We start from the raw sequence: 16,672 nt of genomic DNA, 5'->3' as shown, positions 1-16,672 counted from the left end.
GTGCCAAGGGAGTTGAGCAGCGGCAACCTATTGGTGGGTAGGACAGTGGCAAAGGCCTTTTTTTAAGTGGGATTGGGTGGGTCCTTTTTTTGTGATGCAGGAAGTAAAAAGCTTTTGGCCTGCCTGCTGGCAAGTTTCCCAAATGGTGAACCAGATGCTTCTAGGAAACCCACAACTGGACCCACAGGGGGAGACAAGGGGAGCCAATGCTGGCACGTGCATGACAACACGATGTGAACACTGGTACCTGCACATTTGGGACATACGTGGTGACGTATATGTGGCGACATCATCACATGCAGGTTGTGGTTTTGATCCTATTGTGGTTTGTTACAGAACCACTGATTGGAGCATAGGGCTTCTAAACAGGGCGAGTCCATGTTAACCACATGACATTTATCTCCTCAGTCTATTTGGACTTTCTATTAAACCATCAAGGCACCAGTCACTGCCACCACAGCTCATCCACAGGAGTGGTCTCTGTGGGTCCCAGCCCCAAGGCTTTGAAGAGTTAACAGTATGAGGTGATAAACTGGCACACACAGTTGAAGTTAGAAAGGCAAGTCCAGACCAAGTTCAGGATAAGCCAAGGTTCAAGGGGAAAGCAGAAAGTAGTGGAAGGAAGGGAACTTTGCATCATCTGGGGATAAGGCATTGAGTTCAGTAGAAATGGTCCGTGTCACATTGCTTTCAAGCAGAAACTTAAGTGCTGGGCGTTTAGCAAATGCAAGACACTTTGCTATCTGCAGGTCGCACTTCTCTTTCTCAGGACAAGCACAATGAAATGCCTTTGTCAGTTGCACTACACAAAATTCTCACCACAGCTAAACTCTGGGATTTTTACCATCCCCAAAGTGGATCAGAACTCTGCTCTCTCAGTCACAGAAATGTTCACTATGCTCTTATCTCCTTTCCTGGGATTCTCACTAAAACTTTCAGAGGAAGATCTCCAGGGAAGTGGGTCCGTCTCTACTGCCCAGTTCTTCCTCCAACTTTAACACGCTTTTGGGCATACAGAGCTATGAATTGCCACAAAGGCCTAACCTCTGTTACTGTTTGAGGGATGGTAGAGAGCAGTCACAAAGTTACAGCTTGAACGCAGTTATTTTATGCCTTTGGGGGGTCTCAAAAAACGCTCTGGGAAAAGGCGATTCAAAGAAAAGAAAGTATTTATTCTCTGTTCATATTTGGAGCTTCCATTCACTTATTTGGCGCAGCAGTCAGGAAAACGGTCTTGATGACCTGAAGCTGACAAGCAGTAGGTACAGAAGGGTTAAGTGTGCCTTGCTCCTTCTCACTCCCTTTTTCAGGGGAAAAGGCCGTTCACGAGAGTGTAATGATAGCTGACAGCTAAGCCACATATTACAGGGAGCTGCAGGATTTCTTTCCCTCCTCTCCTCCGTCTTGAACAGAAAAACGACCAAAGAGGTGGCTTAACAATGTGTCTGCTACCCAGCTTCCCTTTCAAAAACACCTCCCCGTCTTGCTTCCCATCAAGGCAGAATTTCTCTTTTTTCCATGAAGGATGAAAAGCAGATCTGAGGTGATCTATAGCTGAGAAAAGGTCAAATAATTCTAGCATCCCCAAGGTTCTCTATTTGGGGTCTCAGGCTTTTAGAAGGACCTTGCCCGACCTAGGCTGGGATGGGAGAACCACCACTGGGAAAAAAAAGACATCTCACAGCCCCATTTTAGGTACAGCTTGGCTCTCAGCCAAAGTACACAAAGCGCTTTTAAAAAATACAGAAAATAGATTATATAAATGGGGTCTTCTTACGGTTATGGCCGACCACAGCCCAGTTACAACCAACTATATGTCTTTGGCTGACATACTCAGATTAATAACTAAATGTTGGTTACTGGTGAAAATGAGAGATACCCAGCATCCCTCTGACAGCAAATAACATCAAAATGATCAAGATGCTACTTAATTCAGAGTCCACCACTCACCAGCAGGCAGGCCTCCCTCTGGTTACCAAGCAACCAGAGCACACGCACTGCCCATGCGTGTGAGCAAATTTCCTTCTTCAGCACTTCTGTGACAGCAGAGAGGGAAAAGATCACCAGGATGCAGCCCAGCCAGAATTCTCCAAGCTCCAGTTCTGGAATTGCTTTCCAATAATGGTAACTTGCAAGGGAAGAGGAGGGTTGGTGAAGCACAAATCCAATTTCCCCTTTTACATTGAAAAGCAAAATTAGAACCACTGGAATCCATACAAAGAAAGAGGCAACATGCCAGCAAAGGCCTTTAAAGTGAACCAGATAGGCCTACGAAGGAAAAATGCAAGTTTTGGATTTTTGGCTACCTCAACAGTATGATCAGTTGACTACTGCTCCTCCTCCGTGTTACGTTTATAGATATATGGACGTCCTTTGTGTGCCACCCAGAGAATAACTGCTTTGCTTGTCTCAAAACAACTGCAAGCTGAAGTTTCAACAGCAAATTGGGAAAAAAAAGCATCAGAAAGCAATTTGGCCTAGTGGTTAAGGCTCCAGGCTAGGAACCAGGAGTCTGTGAGTTCCAGTTCCGCCTGAGGCCTGAAAGCCGGCTGGGTGACCTCGGGCCAGTCGCTTTCTCTCAGCCCAACCCACCTCACAGGGTTGTTGTTCTGGGGAAAAGAGGAGGAGGAAGGAGTGTTAGGTATGTCCGCCACCTTGAGGTATTTATAAAAATAATAAAGGCGGGATTAAAAAATTGGATGACCCCCCCCCAAAGGAATAGTAACAGTGACCATTTCTAGCATTATACAGAGAAAGGTGCCTGCCCAAAATAAACTTATTCTAAGACTAAAATTACAAAAAGCAGAACAGATACATACAAACATCGTTTGTAAACAGCTATGCCCTTTGGATATCAAATTCTGGAATTGCAATGTGCACAAACATGTTTCAGCTTTAGGCCAATATACTACACACAACAGTTATGGGATCTGAGTTTTAATCTCATTAGTAACTTGGAGCACTCTGCCTCAAAGGGTCCCAAATCTGCGTCCATCTATTCATACGCAGAAATTTCCTTTTAATTAACATCTTGGCTGCTCTTTCGCATCTGTTCCAGAAAGGAAACTTACCCATCGAGTCCTTCGTCCCGAAAAATGGAAAAGGGTTAACAGCTATAACTACACTGGGAAGAAAAAGGGTCTCTCTCTCATTCTCTCTCTCTCTGGCATCTAACAGTAAAAAGGAAACTGAAGGCAGAGAAAAAAGAACGTTGTCATATTACCCAGAGCTCAGCCACAAGGAGGCGCCAAAACTCCATTTTAGAAAGAGTGTTTGGCGTCGCTGTCGAGAAGCAGAAAAGGCCAGCTCCCCTCCCATTGCGTGCTTGCTACATTATTTAAAAGGAAGCAGGGAGATACAGCACAGCACTCAAGACCGCTCCTTCATCTGCAGCTCTAAAGTGGCTGTATTTGCTAACTGTTAGGTGATTGCTGGTTCACTGCATGTAAATATTTGTTTCAAATTAATCTTGCTGAACCAGACAGATTCTGGAGAATGATCCAGAACACACTCAAGACTGGTACGATTTTAGGATCTACTGGCACCCTTGTGAGCACGTGCATCTTCTGCCAAATGTGTCTACTGATATCCCTGCAGGGTGGGATTAGACTCAGCAAGCACCATTTCGGATCTTCTCATTGACCACAAAAAGCTTTCCAAGCAGGCCACGGTGCCTTCAGAACACAGCTGGAAAAAGGCCACGTTAAGTATTATCAATGCTTGCTACTAAGTTCTGATCTTACTTTTACGGTTTTAGAAAAGCAATATAATAAATGCCCTCGTTACCTTAAACAGGATCAGTCTTGAACAGCAGGCAGACACCTAAAAGCCTCTAACAGCCCACAGTGAGCCTACATCGAGCTCTCTGTAACTATACCAATATTTTGGCAAGGTTTAAATTCCATAAATATGAGTTGCCTCAAAATCAGTATTTTCTCTCTATTCCTAACTGGTGGAAAAATACCGGGCTGGGTGGGCCATCTCCAGAATGCCTAGTCTAGGAGACCTCTGCAACTTAAGGGCCTTTGCAAAAACGAGGCGCTGCTATTTTAAAAGCAGAGGACGTCTTTTAAACTACAAAAGGAAGCTTTTGTTAAGGGGACAGACATCCAGCTGGTGTTCAAGCCATCGGTGGGCCATTTTTAATCATGTCCCTTCACACAGAAATGTAAACTTGTTTTGCGCAGATAAAGGAGGTGTGACAAAACCACCTGCCTGTAGGTGTTGGGCACACATTTTAAGCCGTGCAGCCTGAAGGGTTTTTACAAGGCAAAGAAGCCGTTTTCTTCCTAACTGACAAATAAAATGTGGCCCCGCCTCTTGATAAAACATACAGCCCATATGGGCTTTACCAGTGTCTAGACAGTAAGGGGGGAGAAGAAGGGAAAATAAATGCATTTCTGACAAAAACAAAAGCAAGCATGCTCCCAGCTTCCAGGAGGAAGGGACAAAGCCAGGAGGCTTTGTATACGGAGAGCGAGCGAAGAGACCAATAAACACAGAGTGTGTAGGAAGCCTTTTGTTTATGAAGAGGTGTCCAGTAGTTGAGGACTAATTTCAAAAAAATTCGCCAGGGTTAGCAGATGGCAGTTTTTTTCAATTCCAAGTGTCTCACGAGAGCAATATTTCTTTGGAAAGGGAAGATGGGAAAACAATCACCACCCAACAACAACCCTGCCCAGGGAGATCGGTCTTATTTACATCCTTCCGCCCGCCCACCCCCAACCACAATAAATAATCAAGACTACTTTTTACAGTATAAACATGCCAATTCATTCATTTTACTGATGGTTGCAATTATGAATTTCATTCTTATGGGAGGAAAGTGATGAACAGAAGTATATGTATAGGGGTGGCGGGGTGAGAAATTAATAAAATAGCCATGTATAGGAAACCAAAAAGGGGCTCAAACGGAAGCCTGACCTGTCCCAAGACTCTTGCAGGACAGTCTCAGAAATTACCTGTGCCGTGACTAGAGGCCATCTCGGTACCGCCACGCCGGTCCCATCCATCCGGCCTCTCGTGATGCTTCCCGAAAAACAAAACAGCCTAATAATTTCATACTGTATTTATTTAATAACTAAAATTCACAAATAAAAAGGTACTCGCAAAGTCCATTTCGTTGCATCGTCCCGACTCTCCTCCATTTCACTGCTTTCAGACCCGTAGGCATAAAAAAATGGGCGTGGGTTTTTGATTATTAACTGTCGTATGATTGGTCAGTTGGAGCTGAAGCACCAATGGAGAAGATGCTTTGTGGAGATGAGAGCGCGCGCACCCCCCGGCCTTCCCACACGCGTCTCGGAGGGACGGCGGGAGAAGCTGCGGCGCATGGGCTCCCCTGCTCCTGTCACAGGTCCCTATCCGGAGCAACCTTTGCGCTATTCTACGTCTTCGCTCAAAGTCACTGACGGTAGCCTCTTTTGCGTTTCCCCCTCTCCTGCCCTTACAGGACGGCATACACGATGAAGAGAGTGCGTTTTTTACTCCTCCAGGCTGTGAGCCAGCGGCAAGCAGACCCTGTCGCAGCTTGGGGCCAGGTGTCGAATGGGTGTCTTTTCGTTTCGGGTTAGGGTTGTGTGTCTTATCGGAAGGCGGCCACTCGTTTCGCTTCCTTTCCTTCGTCTCTTCAGCTGCTGAGTAAGGCTACTCGTATTCCAGGAACTGCTTGTGATAGAACAGCAGGTATCTACGGAACAGGGAGAAGAATGATTTGTTGTCATGCCAAGATCGCTGTGCGCCTGTCCACACATATTCTGCCCCCCCCCCGCCCTGTTGAAAGCAGAAGGGTGTGGGCTTTTTAATAAGGCAGGAATGGCTTCAGGGAGGGGTCTGCCAGCTCTCCTGGACACGCAGCGACATTCTGAATAATTTAAAGCCAGTGACTCATCAGAGGATATGCCTGGGCTGCTCAGCGCTGGACAGCAAAAACAGGGTTTTGGTCCAGCCTGGCACACAAAGGCCCGATGAACAATCTCAAAGCGGCAAGAACGGAGAGGTTCAGCCAGTGCCGGGCTCCCCAGGGGGGTGACTTGTGTAGAAAGGGGCTTCTGATCTCAGCGAGGAGCTTCAGTGTTAGAAGCCTGCTGGCCTGCCTCAGCCATTCCCAAACGTCCCCAAGTACACTTGAAGAAAAAAAAAAACCTGAATTAGAACACAGAACTACGAAGGGTCCCTTTTAGGAGGGCAAATGAATAAAGCTGCCTGCCCCTTAGAGAAGCCCATAACATACATTCTAACAACAAAAGAATTCTAAGACATCTGAAATGTTAGTCACAGTATTACAGCATTCTGTAATGTGAGCAGTTTGTGGGCATCACCCCACTCCCATTCCCTATGGTTCGGGGGGGGGGCTGCTCTCCCTCCCTCCATGCTTGCAGCAGAGGGTAAGAATACTAAAGAAGACATCAGAGGGAAATGAAATGCAGGAAGTACAGATGAAGAAAACTACTTATAATAGACATTACTTAGAAATACTGGGTGTGACACTGACTTTTCTGTATACACAGGACATTTGTGGTATGGTAAAAAATCTTGGCCATTGTTTAATCCATGCTTAGTTGATTCTAGCTTTGCAGTTCCTCAGTGAAACCAGCCTTCGCCATTCTCTCGGTCATACAGGCCCCAAACAGAATCCTGATGGGCTGACAGGTTCCCCCACTTCCATTCAGATTTCAGTCCATTTATTCTTATGCACAAGAGGAAATGCCAGATACACTTTTCAAAAGTGAGCGTGCACTGCTTGGCTTCATCTTCTTGGCGTCAAGAACAAAAGTATTTCTAGATGTTAAACCCTTGTGTTCCTCTGCCTTCCCTGATATAACCATGCCGTGAGTATTACAAATACAGGCTGTGCATCTCTGGCACTTTTACACCGTGCTGCACATACCACACAATTCTGCACAAGGATAGCAAAAGTTGGGAATTCACAGGCTCTCCAATTTTGTTAAAAAAAAAAAAAAAGCCAACAAAAAGCTTCCTTTCCTAATGCTGCAAAAAAGAATGCCAGTGAGAATCCCAGAAGCAAAATAAGAAAGCAGAGTAACATTTTTATGTCCCTCCCACCCCGAGAAACCAGAAAAGCATCAAAAGCTGCTGAGTCAGGCCAAAAGAAATCATGCAAAGCTCATCTGCATAATTTATGCAGGCTGCAGAACTGAGCTTTTCTAGGCACAACCTGAGTGCAATGGTGTAACATTTGTCTAGAGTGAGGTGCCATCTCCCTCTTTGGGGCCACTCCGAAGACACAGGACGTTTTCTTTACGTATTATCACCACTGGCTTTGGGATATCTCTGTACCTTGGTCACCAGCCAATGATAATCCTCCAGATCAAGGTAAAATTTTGTTTCACACGTTCCTTCTATTTTGGTCACCTTTTATATTTAACTGACATTGTAAAGAGCAAAACTGGCATTTCGTGCTTAATGGGAGGCTGCCACCTTCCTCTTGTGGCTTAAGAAAGACATACCCTTCGCTGTCTAGTACATCCTTAATGCTAGCCTTGGTGATGATGGCATCGTCACATTTGAACCACTGGTCTTTGTGTTGCCGAATAAAGCTGGTATAATGCCCGCTCTCCAGGGTTCCTTGGTGATTAACTACTGCAAACAAGGAATACCTGTTGGAGTGACAAGCAGAGAGAAATCAACTTGATTTTTTAAAAAATAGAACTTTAGCCCCTTCAATAATTACTGTTTTGCTAATACATGTATAAGTTGGGACATCAGAGGTATAGCTTCCACATGTCATTATCTAGTATTTCTGAAAACATCAGCGCAGTTTATATGTGTCACCCTTCAAATCAGTTTTTCTTGGGTGATGCATAACACATTAAAAAAATACAATAAACATCCAAAAATAAATTGCACAATAAAATGCAATAAAAATACAGAATATAAACAATAAAACAGTATAAGCAATAGCCACAGTAATTAAAAAGTTTCTAAGTAGCATATATGTTCAAAATCTGCCTGTTAATTGATTAAAGTGCCTGAGAGAATAAGCGCTGTTGGCCACTAGCATAATTAATGCCTGGCATGGAAGAGATACCGACAAGGCTATCAGGTGGGACAAGAGGTCCACAGAGCTTGACCTGGACCTCAAAAATCTAGCTCGCCCTCCTCAATCTGAGCCAATGATCTTCAGAGAGAAGGCCAAGGTGATGCTACAGTAAAAATGCTTATTTACGGGGTGTCACATCCTATAGCTGCCTCCTTGCTTAAAAATTAGCCTTCAGACCATCAGCACCGAATATGCTTTGCATTCTTGTCATATAGTTCTTAGCCACAAAAGCAACCCAACATTGGAACCTGTTCCTAAGGAGCAGTGCCTGTATTCAGAGGCTGGACGACTGTTTGTCAGTGTTACTTTAATCTAGATTCCTGCACTGAGCAGGAGAGTCGACTTATAGAGTCTAAATGGTCCTTTCCAACTTGACATTTTACTCTTAAAAGAAGAACCCTCCATTTCTTACTTCGCTTTTAGTATTTTTAAGCTACCTATGGCTGCTATTTTATGATTCTGCAATGGCTAGCAAGAGATTTCTGCCAATGCTAATTTCTAGCAGCAGTCAACACAACTTCCTACCCTTTGTACCAAATACTTCCCATATAAGTAGTGAACTGAAACCTCCTTTGAGGGAAGCTCACTCCCGGTGATTTCACAGAAACGTTTATGTAGCATTCTTGGCAAGAAAATGAATGCAGGTTGCTATCGCCTTCCTCCAGCTTCTGCCTCCCCAGCCTAGCCTGTAACCGTGGGATTCCCTGTGAGTCTCCAAAACAAGCATTACTCAGACCAGACTCTGTTCAGCATCCCAGCCCAGACAAGGTGACTTCAACTGCTGCCACCTGCTGAGACACATCAACAATACAATGCCCTAAACAGCCACACAACAGTAAAAGTCTGCAACATGGAAAAAGAGCACAAGGCCGCTTTTGCAAAAAAACAAACAAACAAACAAACTCTTTAACCTACTGGTTTGCATAGCATTCTCTGGTGGCCAATCCAAGCTATCAAGACTTCGGTGTTTTAAGATTTTATTTATTGCACAAATCTGTACGCCGCCCACTCTGCAGAGTCTGGGTGGGTTTTACTTTACCACCAATTCAGCTTCAATTGGACCAGTGAGTAGGTAAGGTTAATGGAGTAGGTACAGTGTTACTTAAGTCTTAGAAATAGATAGGAGGAAGCTGGGGGATGCCAGGCAGGGATGGTGGAGAGGAACGGAACAGAAATAGTCACTGTTTGGGCAAAAAGAGCACTTCGCCCCTAGGCACATTTTTCAGAGCTAGTTTAGAATGCAATGTGCTCAAAAAACATGCTACTGAACTCTGCAAGGCACCTTTTTATACTGTTTTAAGGAACGTATCTGAGACAGAGAAGCACAGAAGACAAAGCCACCTACTTATTATCACTGTTTAGACTATCTGCGGGTTGCTGGTACTGCCCATTCATTCTGCTCTCTTTACTACAATGAAAACAAACAAAACAAAAACAAAAAAAAATACCATATTCAGTGTCATTTAAAAAGACAGTAGGTTATCAATCGCCCTTTAGTTAACAGACATATTTAAAAGATAGTGTAAAGTTTGAGGAGATCTTCTTACTTACTTCCTCAGTGTTTCCTGAAGAGGGGAAACAAGGGTTTAAGTAAAGACACAACACTGACATAACTTACTCTTGCGTGAATAGAACCAACAAAACACCAAAGCCGCAATACAGTAGATACTTGACACTTAAATTACTAGTTTAAGTGCCTGGAATGTGTGTAAGAGAGTATTTTACCCTGCAAGAACTTCTAAGGCTATCGACATGGTGAATTCCCAGTGCTCTGTATGCAGTGATTCTTGGCCCTTTCCCACAAGAACTCTTTCACCAAAGAGGAGAAAGATAAATCTCCTCCTCCCTAAACCTATCTCCAGAGGTCCTTTCCCCCCCATTGCAACTTTTCCAGCCTGGACACCTCCTTGATGGGTGAATTTCAAGTCGCAGCATTCCCTACAAGGGTCATGCTGGCTGGAGAATTCTGGAGAACTTTTGGTTAAACTTTCAGGGAAGGGATTTCTTGCCTTTATTACCACAGCCTAACGTTTTAAAAAGGGATAGGCACCTTTTATGTGTGTCCTGTATCTATACAGTGATCAGTCAGTGCATAAATTTGCTGTTTTTCTTCTTGGCATAACAATCAAACCAGAAGAAATTAATTAGTTAAACTAAAAGTTAAAGCAAGCGTACATTTAAACCATTTTAAGGAAATCTGCACCTTAAAGGAAAGAGAAATGTTGAATCAGGCTCTTTTCACTGAAGATACTTCTGCTTAATTTCAATTTTGAAATCAATGTGTCAGTTTAACCACTGAAAACAACACCAGATCATGTTGCAATTAGTCCCCACCTACAAGCTGAACTAGCCAATTACTCTGTCCAAGACATGGATGGGTTTCTCACAAGAACAGTTTCCAGTGCATACCTAGAGGCCATGAAAGGTGTCATGTCCAGCTCTAGTGGAAAGGAGACATAGGTAGTGATCTTCCGCCTCAGTTTGGCTGAGTGCTCAAACCGCTAGATGAAAAATGGGTAGAAGATAAGATTTTAATTTCCTCAATGTAACAGCATCTCATTGGCTAGCTCAGGTGCAGAAAAACAAGTAGGACTATATTAATCAAATAATGTGTCAGAAGTGAGCGTCCTTCATACGATTTGTCTACGGTTTCTAAAAGATTTCTTTTTTTTTAGAAGGAAAAGAGATCAGTATGTACCAAAAGAAAAAAAATATATATATATATATATTAAAAACAATTGTTTATTTATTTATCGATCGATCAAGCTTTATCACCACCCATCTCCCTCCCAAGGAGGGAACTCTGGGCGGTTTACAATAAAATGGAATTAAAACCAGAACAGTTATAAATACAATAAAAGAAAGAATGTGATGGAATTGAGATGGGCAAGAGTTCTTTGTCAGACCATCAGAAGTCACTCTAGGGCGCTAGCCATCCCCAGGTGCGGCTGTTCCCCCTCCCATTCCAAGCTTGCTGGCAAAACCAGGTCTTTAATCTTTTTCGCAGTCCAGGAGAGAGGTGGCCTGTCTCACCTCTGGTGATTCTGCAGGTATTCTAGGGCTTTTAGGCAGGAATTCTTCCAGCCTCATTTGGGAATGACATGGATTCAACCTGAAACCTTCTTTGTACAAAGCTACCACTGAGGTATGCCGTGGTTTAAAAAGAAAGACAAACAATATTCCAGGTATCACATGCTGCCAAGACACAAGTGGCTGGAAAAGATTAATTTCTGAGACAATGGGACATGTGATAAGCTCCATACTTCCATCATCATCTGAACGAAATGCTATAAAAGGATGTGAACAGGTGGCAGAAAGATTAATGAACTCTTCTTCTGAAAGGCAGCAATTCTCTCAATTTCTAAAAATCCCTGTCCTATTTACCTTTGTAGGTAATTATACTCTGCTTTCAGAACCGTAACAATTCCCTAGCAACAGATCAGGCTATTTTCCTGGCATAAAAAAAGAAATTACACAGACTAGATATCCTTCCACATTTTGTTTGCCGTATTACATTACCAACATTGTCCAAAGATACACTCTTCATAATGACTCTGATAACAGTTAAGCTATAAATAACTTACAGACCTATCCATTACTACAGCTGCTAGAATATTAGTTCACTGGCATCTGAATGCTGTTTTGAGGCATTAAATATTAAAATCTTAATTCTGAACAGACAGGATGACAAGATGATTCATGGCAAGAGATCATCCTTTGACATTCAGTACAAATGCTGCCTGTTTCCAAAATATTCTTCTCTATATTCACTTTTATGAAAACCAGACATTTGGATATACCAGACTTGACTATCTAGTCGTATTTCTCTGTTGTGGAATCTGATTATAATCATAAGCACCTCAACTCTATAATAGTTCAATGAAGTTTGCACCTTCTGGGACCACTAGTTGGTAACACCGGCAAAACCTTTTAAATGCTGCAGCTAGGACTGTTAAGGCTCTGTCATAGTTATATTTAGAACATTTTGAAAACATATAGTGGCAGGCATTTGAAAGCATGCACAAACTAAACAGATATCCTCGTGAACATCCAATTGTGCAGGTCAGCTGGGATGTTGCACAAGTCACACAACTGGAGGAGGGCAAACAGATTGACAGCAAAGACCACTACAGGAAAGGCTCTGCCTTTCAACTGCTCTAGTATTCTCTAACTCCTGTGGGCAGTTACTGAATCAAGGCTGAAAGTTTTAAGTACAGCAAGCAACGTACAGCTCTGCTGATCATGCAACAGCAGAGAGCTGGATTTGCAGTGTTGAACTCTGGAATATCTAGTCAATCTAGAGATGTATTGCGTATCAGCCACAAGGGACGCTCCTGATTCTCAAGACTGTTTTGGAGCCCAAACGTACACTTTCGGTTCAAGACTGGGATTCGGTCTACCCGTGAGATTTAAGATAAAATCCACAAAGTCTAAAATAGACAGTCTATGGAGGAAGTTCCACTTTCAGGCATCATCACTCAGCAACTCACTTTGAGATGAAAACAGGCCACAATGGGTAGTTTCTTCATAGTGAGCTGTTTGGTAGATTCCTGGTAGCTGTGGCAACCACTACATTTGATTTTGGCACTGCTTCCTAGATGTTCTGGCCTTGTAAACCTGAAAAATGTATTTTAAAAAAGAATGGATAACCAGCGTAAGTAAAACACATTTCTATTTCACTTTAAATGTCCATTTAGTACCTTTTGGAGTCACTACTACACATTTAGAATACTAGCTTCGGCAGAGCTTTATTCACTTCAAGTCCTTTGCTATTACCCTCACTGCTTTTAAAAAGCATAAAAAGAAAACACAAATTACAGACAACTACACAAACTGTTATTAAAATGGGTTTTTTAGACATTTCCCACAATGCTAATGCTCTTAAAGCCAAGCTTACCTGAAAATATGATAAAAATATACACAAATCCAGATCTGATTCAGTTGCCAATCTACCACGAAATAGCTAATGTGAAGAAGAGGCCACCACAGACAAGACAAAACAGGATTTTAAGCTTCTACTAGTTGACTTGGCCAGTATTTTGCTTTTGCTTAAACACACACAGTTGGGGTAATTGTGAGGAAAAGCTAAATGCTGATCCTGCTTTCTTTTACACAGCCAAAATACAAGATACCTTTCCAAATCCTAGCCCTGTGAACGAAACGTCTGGAGTATGGAGATATTCCGGAAGAGGAGACAATGGATGATGCAAGTAAACTGGACTTTCAAAATCTCACTTTGAGCTTTCTGCAACCTATGCACCTAGTACAACAGTTAGAATTTTGTCTAGCCGTGAGCAGACACTATACCAGTTTTTTGAAATTGCAAGTGATCAGTAGTGATTAAATCAGAATCTTGATAATTCTAAATTAGTCATATTTTTGATTGAATAGCCCTTTTACCACAGGCTAGCTTCAGCCATGTCACATCTACCAGGTCTCCACCAAGATCCTCTATTTCTCTTGCTTATTTTTTGAGATTATAACTCTCAGGTAATGACTCTTTGATTTCAGAGGCCATCTGAATCTCTTAGTTGAGGTTCTTCCTATAGAGAAGCAAGAATTACCTTTTATTAACCTGAATTTTTCTCAGTTAGGTTTGTAGTCACTTCTCAAGTAACATCAAAGCTTTATTCATCTTCATCTGGAGTTTATCTTGGTTGAACTCTAAATGCACATTTTTACAATTGCCAATCTTACCTTCCCACGCTCAGAGATTAATTGGTTAAAAAAAGGCTTTATAAATCTTGGAACTGTTGGGGCAGTGCTTGGATCCAGGCCTCTCTTACTGAAACAGTAAATCTGAATTTGAGGCAGTACATAGGACCAACACTGAAGGTTCTTCCACACACCAGCTTTCTCCATACGTCAAGAGTATCATTCGGCAACAGGCCTTCTTCTACAACAATCTGAGAGATAAGACCACACAGAACTAATCCTCAAGTCTCTACAGAAAGCAGACGGAACCTCTAAAGGAATTATTACCTTTTAGCAACGGTGGCTGCTGGTTGGATGGGTTAGAGCTCAAGAGAGTTGGAATCCAAAAATATGTGGATGAAGCTACAAGGTCTTCATACTTGCTTCATTTCTCTTTTAATCTTGGAACCAGAATAGCATATGCCTAAAGCTAAAGCACCTTCTCCAGATTAGCCATCATTTACTTCTGACCTGAAGAAACTGCCTCCTAAAATCTCTGTGTGGCCAAGGTTAACTTGGAACAAGAGAATAAGATTACCCATGTAACCTCTTCTGAAATTTCCTGCTTGATAAATACAGCAAGATTGCTTAGAAAGCAATTGTTGACCATGTATTAGTAACTTTAGTGTTAAGGTAACAATTAAACCCTGTGGAGCTGTTCAGCCTATTATATGGAGAAGGAAGGAAGGAAGGAAGGAAGGAAGGAAGGAAGGAAGGAAGGAAGGAAGGAAGGAAGGAAGGAAGGAAGGAAGGAAGGAAGGAGGCATAGTTCTATTGCCCTTGTTCGCTCAAGGCTCCAGTATTTCCACGTTCAGGGAGAAGATTTGAAAGTGAGCCCTAGAATTTCTCTAGGACGACTAACAAAACGTCTACTAGTGGACACAGTTATGGGATTATATGGGAGCTACGTAAGTTTGGTCCAGTGCTGCTGCTCCTAGGTTCTTAACTATTCTGATGGTGACAGCTTAAGGGATCTGGTTAGCAGGGTTCTGAAGGTGCCTGTGAGATCCCAAGAAAATGGTACCATCTTAGGGGATGGAACCAATCTGTAAGTATCCCAAATAATTTAGTCTCAAAGTCCTAATTACAGTATGGAGATTCAGTGAGTAAACAAATATACCACCATGATGCAGAGTATCTCCTTTTAACTGACCTCAAAGCAGTTACAGCAGAGAACTTTTCAGTAAACAGTTAAGAGCTGTGGAAAGACAGCATACCTTTCAATTTTGCAACATTCAACTGGGACTATGAATGATTACATAATGTCAGAGGAAAGTCCAGATAGGGACATGAAAACATCTCCCAATCCCATTCTTGCAAAGAAACTGCAGAACCAAATGGGCTGAGATCCCTAGGCTGCAGACATGCAGAATGTGTTATGGATTGTAAACTCACTGAGACCCCTCTAGCCGGGCTGGCCTGTTATCCATTTGGAGACAAGAAAGTCTGTGCAGTCCTCTTCATATAGATTTCTGTATGCTGCTGAACAAATTCTCCGGCAAGGATTTTTTTCAATCTTCCTGAAGGAGGAGAGGTAGTTGGGTGATTATTCTATAACCTCTCAGATCTTTTGTGAAGTGACAGTTGCACCAGGTGGAATGGAAAAATAGTCTGCTTACTATATTCTGAGAGAAGAATGAAACCTGTTGGACATTGCTTATCTGTTGATCTTGCTTCAGTTCATATTTAGACACATTTCACACTATATTTTAGCAGAACTTTTTGTTAGACTAGTAGAACGTCTTCTTCATAAGGCCAACTGGCAGTGTCCAAAAGTCGGTGAAGCAATGGTCTATCCTTTTTGCTGGCTGCTTTGCTTGGCAAAATCTCTTTTATATTAGATTTCCCTTCCTTACCTCTAAGAGACTCCAATCCTGTTCACTGAGCAAGAGAGCGATAGGTAAGATGTAATCTATCCAGAATTAAGGAAAACAAAGGACCGATTCCTGTATGAACATGTACTTTTGATCCATAGATATACTGCATATGTATTTCACAGTTCAATAATGTATTATTTAAAATATATGGAAGATGACAGATCAAGCTCTAAGGCATGTTTATCTTGAGGTTCCCTTGTTTTGCATCAAATGAAGCAATATTGTCTGCAGTGAACATGTAAAATAATCAATGATAAACAGTGCTGAAATCTATCATGGGAAAAGCTAACTGATGGGGCCATCTGTCTTTGTCTACCAGCTTCTATCAAGTTTATGCTACATGCTTAATTTGTCCTGGCCTCTTTTTCTACAAGGGAACTGAGTTGCTTGCACAATGATTCAGCAGAAATAATTGCAGACGAGGTGCTGCTTTGCTCCTTGGCCATACGCCTGCCAACTGCTCATCTGCAGACAAGAGGAGGGAAGGTAAGATTGCTCCTTTCTAAAGGCTGTCTGCCAGTCTGTACCTTCGCAAGCAGTCTGTGAGGGTGGTGGTTCCTGACACATGGCTCTCCCCGTTCACCACACTGCCATCGCTGCCTGGACTTAGAGGCCAAAATGGGGTGGAGGAACCTGGCAAGTCCAGACTGATGTCCCAGAAGGGGTCTATCGTTGTGGAAACACCCCTAAGGAGAAAAAAGGTTCAGCCAGAGGATTATAAAGCAAACAATCTGACAGAAACAACAGTTTCACCTGCTAAAACTGAGGGGACAGGGAGAATAAATATTGGGGGGATATTCCTGCAAATTAACAGGCCATGAAAACAGTGCAGTATTACTTTACAAAACATTCACAAGGGTAAACACTGAGAGGAAAAACATTCTTCTGGCAATCCTTCTATTTCAAAGATGAATTGCAAAAGTGGGAGAAAAGTTGGCACTTCACCTCTAGGGGGTGCTCACATAACAGAAAGATTTCAATCAAAGAAAATTTCAAATGTCTTTAATGGGGACTTAAGAACATATAACAAGAGCAGAAC

The 16,672-nt window shown here is 42.5% G+C and overlaps 1 protein-coding gene across 2 annotated transcripts in view; it reads right to left on the bottom strand.

The window, feature by feature from the left end:
* Window positions 1–5,053: 5,053 nt before the first annotated feature.
* The window catches only part of USP22 (ubiquitin specific peptidase 22), a 63,607-nt gene continuing 51,988 nt past the window's right edge, over window positions 5,054–16,672 (bottom strand). For both annotated transcript variants that reach the window (XM_063314797.1, XM_063314798.1), the window contains exons 9-14: window positions 16,161–16,319; window positions 12,553–12,679; window positions 10,472–10,563; window positions 9,408–9,470; window positions 7,470–7,619; window positions 5,054–5,689 (exon numbers count right to left, since the gene is read on the bottom strand). In XM_063314797.1, coding sequence (XP_063170867.1) covers window positions 5,647–5,689; window positions 7,470–7,619; window positions 9,408–9,470; window positions 10,472–10,563; window positions 12,553–12,679; window positions 16,161–16,319 — 634 coding nt within the window. In that variant the 3' untranslated portion in view covers window positions 5,054–5,646. The remainder of the gene's footprint in view (window positions 5,690–7,469; window positions 7,620–9,407; window positions 9,471–10,471; window positions 10,564–12,552; window positions 12,680–16,160; window positions 16,320–16,672) is intronic.

This window comes from Candoia aspera, chromosome 14, assembly GCF_035149785.1.
Source record: "Candoia aspera isolate rCanAsp1 chromosome 14, rCanAsp1.hap2, whole genome shotgun sequence".
NCBI classification, from domain to species: Eukaryota; Metazoa; Chordata; class Lepidosauria; order Squamata; family Boidae; genus Candoia; species Candoia aspera.
The sequence above is the reverse complement of the archived record's forward strand: the minus strand, read 5'-3'. Positions and strand labels throughout refer to the sequence as shown.